Here is a 5,803-nt window from a genome sequence, read left to right as displayed (position 1 = left end):
AAAAAAAAAAAAGCCCCTTTGTGCTTTTGCCAAGCATGAATCCTCTCCTCTGTGATGGGGCAGCTTTATAGCGCCCAGCCGTGTCCGGCTCCCCGGGAATGCAGCCCCTTTGTCCCCTGGCACATCCACTGGCAGCCTGGCCAGGACAAGGTGGAAAACCTCCCTCTGCTTCCCTGCCGGGTTGCAAAGCTGTGCCAACCCCTAATTACCTCCTCTGCACGGCTCCGATCTTTACCTGAGCATCTGCATCCCCGTGTGGCTCGTCTGCGGGGATGCTCAGGGATGCTCCGGGTTGCAAATGGGCAAGATACATTTTAAGGAAGAAATTCAGCCTGGAGAGGCTTTAGGAGGAGCTTCTGGCTCTGTTTCACCTCCCTGTGTGCACGGTAAGCTGCTGGCGATGATTCAGGGTGAGGTTTGGGGACTAATTTGGGTAAATCAGAGAATGACCCAGACTCTGCTGTTCATTTAAGCGAGCCTGGCACGGCAGCCCCTCGCAGGCCAGCACGGGCTGCAGGCAGAAGAGGGACAGCAAAAAATCACCCTCTGGTGACAAAGCACTGCCCGTGATGGGCACAGCATCCAGCCCGAGAAATTCGGGCAGGCGGGATGTGATTCCCTGGTGGGACGGAGCCCTGTGCTGGGGTGCCGGGGTGACCGGCTGTGGGACGCCTGCAAGGGCGGTCGCCAACAGCGCCTGTTCTCTGTCCCGGCACAGATGGTGTGGGCATCCTCCAGCCGCCTGGGCTGCGCCCTCAGCGCCTGTGCCAACGTGCGGGTGTGGGGCAGCACGTGGCGGCACGCCGTCCTCCTTGTCTGCAACTACGCCGTCAAGTAAGTGAGGGGAGGGAAGCCCCCTCCCACCTCATCCTTCCTCCTCGCCAGCTGCTCTGGTCTCGGTGGCGAGGCAATGGTGCTCAGAGGTGATGGCCTCTTCTCTTTTTAGGGGCAACTGGCTGGGAGAAGCACCGTACAAGGTGGGACGGCCGTGCTCAGCCTGCCCCCCCACCTACGGCGGGGGCTGCTTCAACAACATGTGCTTCACCGGACTCAAATCCAACCAAGTCAGCTGGTTCTAGGGCTGCAGCCCTGCGAGGAAGCGCCCCGGGAAGGGGAACGGGGTGAACCAGAATTATTTATAAAACTGACCCCCCCCCGCAGCAGCCCGGCTGTCCAACCTGCTTCATCCCTAGTGCTGTGTAGGAAACTGCTTTTTCAACACACCTCTCCAGCAGCGCTCGTGTTGTCCGGCTGCTTTCCACTTTTGCGGAAATAGGGATGGTTCAGATCCCTGTTACCCGAAATAGGGACAGTTCGGGGATGCACGGAAGGAGCGGGGCTGGCTGGCAGGGTCCCTGCTCTGCGGGCTCGGGGGGCTTTCCCCACTGCCCCCCGCCTGTGCTAAGGCAGGGGCTGGTGTAAGCGAATACCAAGACATTCCCCTCGTGGCGAGTGGCTGGAGGAAAAGTGGGGAGCTCTGAGCGCGCCCCCGCTCCGCAGCAGCCCCTCTGGCCACAGGGCTCCTGGCTCCGAGTCCCCCAATAAAGCAGCCTGGAGACCCCCATGCTCGTGTTGGTTCTCCCTCACTTGCAGCCTGGAGCCTCGGGGTAACACCGACCCAGTGCCTTTGCTCTGGTTTTTGGGGTAAACAGTGCAGGGGTGCAGAAGCCCTCAGCAGGGCCACGGGCCACGGCCACAGGAGATGCCCAGGCGCTTTGCTCCATCGTGTGGGAGAAACCAGCACTGCTGGGACACCGGGCGACGACGCCGGAGGGCCATGAGCTCCCTGTCCCACCCAGGCAGCCCCACGCCGCTCCACTGCCCTGCCTCACCCCCAGTGCCGCTGAGCACCTCGTTATCCACATCCCCTCCCTCTCTAGGACCTCTCAGCACTCGGCAAACTCAGGGGTACCCAAATTCCCAGGCTTTGGGTCTGAGCCCCCAGCTGCGATTCCTGCGCCGCAGCCCCCTGCATCCCGGCAGCCCCCTGCCCACTCGCACCCGCCCTGCTGCACGCTCTCTTGGGATGTGCTCTCCCATCCAGAGGAGCAGATGTCCCTAATTTTGACCTCTCAGGGCTGCAGGGTTTCAATAGCCCAGGTGCTGGGGGGTCCCGGGACTGGCAGGAACCCCTCGGTGCCTCCTCCAGCCCGGCCCCTTCCCGAGACGTATGGGAGGCCCTGCGCTGCTGGCCAATCACTTTTTCAGCTCCAGCTCTGGATCCCCCATATATTTGATGTCATCTCAGCAACACCTCTTGCACGTGGCCCTGCTTGCCTCAGCGCAGCCCCCCAGGAGCCGGGGCTGCTCCTGCCACAGAGCCACCAGCGGCACAGGGCTCTACCCCAAGGTCAGGGACCACATCTGCACGCCCTGGACCATGAGGTCCCCAGGGCTCCTCCTGGGTGCTGCGGTCCCGGAGGGAGCACAGGTGTCTGTGAGTGGCTGCAGCACCTTGTGGGTCCCCCTGATTTGGGGAGCAGAGGGAAACAGGGAGGAGCTGCAAACACCCTGCACCCCAGCCCCGTGCTCAGGGTACCACCCTGCATCCCACCGCAGCATCCCCGCGGCTCCCCATCCCCAAGTGACCCCTCCGGTTTTGCACCGAGGGAACAAGTCCCGACCCACAGCCGGGGCGTTTCGCCCCTTGTGCCTCAGCGAGGCTCTGCTCTGCCCGCGCCAGCACGTGCCATCCCCCACGGCTCATCCTGTGGCCCCTTGCCCACAGGCAGGGTTAGCTCCTTGCCCCCAGGCGGGCTCAGCCCTGGTTTTCCCACCGTGGGTGGGTGACGGCACGAAATCCGGCGGCACCTGGGGCGCTGCGGAGCCAGATCCGACCACCCCGTTTCCCCCCGTGGCCGGGGGTGAACCCCAGCCCGGCGGCTGCCCTGGCCTTGAGACCGGGTGGAAATGGGAGCCCCAAAAGAGTCCAGTAAAAGCCGTGTTTGAGTTTCTAGCTTGGCAGCAGTTACTATAGCTACAGCAACGGCACCTTGCAGATTGGTTTCCATAAGAGCTTGGTTACTATTTAACATCTCCACCCACATTAGCCCTGATTAAGCGAATCAATAAGATAACAGGAGAGGTGGGTTTCCTCGCCCTGCCTCTCCGTGCTCCCTCCTGCCTTCACCTAGTTCCTTAGTGAAAGACATTTTTATTTATTTATTTAGATTTCTTTTTATTCCTCTACTTCCTCTGGTTTTCACCCCAAGTCCCCATAGCAGTAGCCGGCGAGACATGGTCAATGTAAGCACCCAGCTAAGCGCTGAGGCTCCATCTCCATATGGTGAGTACAGCGTTTCCATCGCCCGCGCTGCCGCCCCGCCGTCGCTCGCGGGAAGCAGGGCTGGGAGCGGGCAGCAGCCCCCGGTCCCACGCCCCGGCCCCATCATGCTGCCCGGCTTTTTAAAGGGCCCCCGATTAATTTTTATATAACATATACATATATATGTATTTTCGCTCTTTCACTCTGCTTGGCTCAAAGAAGAAGGCACGTGCCCGAGGGAGCAGAGCAGCCCGACCCGCTGGCAGAGGGGCAATTTTTATATAACATATACATATATATGTATTTTCGCTCTTTCACTCTGCTTGGCTCAAAGAAGAAGGCACGTGCCCGAGGGAGCAGAGCAGCCCGACCCGCTGGCAGAGGGGCTGGGGTTCGCAGCAGAAGTGGAAGCAGTTTAGACAGGTGACGTTGCCTTAGGAGACACGCCCCCAGCCAGCCCCAATGCAAAGGCTGTGGGCGGCCCATGGCACGCCCGGGCTGCAGGAGCAGGCACAGCGGGCGCCCGCCAGCACTGCTGCTCTTGCCGAGGTCCGGGGCCGGGCTGGTGTTAATGCTGGGCAGGTTTCCCAGCAGGGAGTGTAGTGCCTGGACAAACGGCAGCCTCCAGTCTCTGCGGTGCAGAGCACGGGGCGGTATGCTGCTGCCCTGGCCGCCCCGGCCGCAGGGAGATGCCCACCAGGCCTGTGCCCGTGCTCCCTGGGTGGCACAGCGGGTTCCAGTCCAGGGCAGCCCCGTGCCGCTGCTCTCCTTGGCTGTGCTAGATGCCAACTGCCAACAAATGCACATGGGGGGATGGGTCCCCCCGCCAGGGCTGTCATCAGCCTGCTGTTACCCTCAGGACGGGTCCAAATGTGCCTGTGCTGCAGCATCCCTGCAAGGCGAGGGGCCGGGGCTGGTTTGGTCCCATGTGATCTGGGAACCCCAGTTCCCTGGGCATGGCCAGGGTGTGCAGTGAGGTTCCAGCAGATGAGGTTTCACAGTTACAAGGTTCTCTGTCACTTCCCTGTGGCTCTCCATCACACCCTGTGGCTCTCCGTCACTTCCTCATGGCTCTCCATCAATTCTTCCGGCTCTCCATCATGCTCCATGGCTCCTCATCACTTCCCCTGGCTCTCCACCACTCTCCATCGCATCCCCTGGCTCTCCATCATTCTACCTTGCCTCTCCTCACTGTATTTTTCACGTCCTGCTCCCCTTCTCCTTTACCACCCCCACTCACAAACATGCACAGTCCCACCAGCCCAGGCTCCAGCCACCGTGTGTGCTCCAGCCAGGTCCCAGGAGGGCTTGTGGGGCTCCCAGGCCACCTCCTTGCGCTTTGCTCATGGCCCCGTTTTGGATGGTGGCTTCTCTTGCTCCAGGCCTGCAGCCACCTCCAGCCCTAACCTGCCCCTGTGCTGGCGATCCACGCTGCAGCGAGGCCCCGTGCCTCCTTGCCCCAGCCCCCAGCACTTCTGTACTCTCCAGACCCGATTCAATTTTGGGGGGCTCATCAGCATTTCCGTGGGTCCACGGCCCATTGCAATGGAAACGTGTAGGAATTGCATAGGATCTGCAATAGCGTGGCTGGGCCGAGCTGGAGCAGGGAGCTACAGTCAAGCAGTTATGAAATGCTGAGTTTTAGCCTGTTTTTACCAGGTCGCTCGTTTGTACATCCCAGGCCCGCAGGAGCCGGGGCTCTGGAAGAGCTCCCATACCTGTGGCTCTGAGCTGCAGGAGGCAGCATCGGGATGGGGCCTCGCATAAAGCTGGACTCAGAAAAATGCCAAGTTTTTGGTCTGTGGTTCAGTGCAGGTTGTGGTTTTGCGCCCAGCTGGCACTGCTTGGACAACGTGCAAGGAGCCGCGCGATGAAGGCTGCTTGTGAGTGGGTAAAACGAAGGCTTGATGCCTCTGAGATGTACAGAGGGTCAGATCCTGGGGCGAGGGCACCTCTGTGGGCTGGTCCAGCAGAAGTGAGTGCTGAGCATCCTCCGGGCTGAGGCCCCGAGTGAGTTGCTGTGCAGGAAGCAATGCTCCTCCCTCTCTGCTGCTGGTGGGGAGACTGCTCCTGACCCACCGAGCTCGCAGGGACTGACTTGTGCCTCATTTGCAGAAGGGGAGGCTCAAGTGACGTTCCCATCAGCCTGGGAGACACGGCAGTGCGGGGTGGCTGGGTCTGGGTGTCCCCAAATCCAGGGTGCTTGTGTCCTGCTTTGCACCGGGGTGCAAATCCAGCCTCATTTCTGCAGCGAGCAACAGGCTTTGCCTGACAGATGCAACCCAAGGAGCTGAACAAGCTCTTTAATCACTTACAATTAAGTTCTTCTGCCCACTTGCAGCTGGCTCTAATGCGAGCAGCTGCTTGCCAGCCCCAGCACATTGGTGACCTTAAACACAGGCAGGTAAATCTTTCCGCTGTTAATTTTCTCCTGATTTTTTTTTTTTTTTAAAAATCCTGATTTTCTCCTAATTTTTCAGCCTGAGGGTCAGTGACCAAGGCAGGCGCAGGCAGAGCCGGGCGCCGCGGGACACCTGG

The 5,803-nt window shown here is 60.4% G+C and overlaps 1 protein-coding gene across 1 annotated transcript in view; it reads left to right on the top strand.

The window, feature by feature from the left end:
- R3HDML (R3H domain containing like) overlaps positions 1–1,079 on the top strand; it is a 7,083-nt gene extending 6,004 nt beyond the window's left edge. The window contains exons 4-5 of the mRNA XM_009282195.1: positions 719–834; positions 947–1,079. Coding sequence (XP_009280470.1) covers positions 719–834; positions 947–1,079 — 249 coding nt within the window. The remainder of the gene's footprint in view (positions 1–718; positions 835–946) is intronic.
- The last annotated feature ends 4,724 nt before the right edge of the window (positions 1,080–5,803 follow it).

This window comes from Aptenodytes forsteri, unplaced genomic scaffold (assembly GCF_000699145.1).
Source record: "Aptenodytes forsteri isolate BGI_AS27 unplaced genomic scaffold, ASM69914v1 Scaffold149, whole genome shotgun sequence".
NCBI classification, from domain to species: Eukaryota; Metazoa; Chordata; class Aves; order Sphenisciformes; family Spheniscidae; genus Aptenodytes; species Aptenodytes forsteri.
The sequence above is the reverse complement of the archived record's forward strand: the minus strand, read 5'-3'. Positions and strand labels throughout refer to the sequence as shown.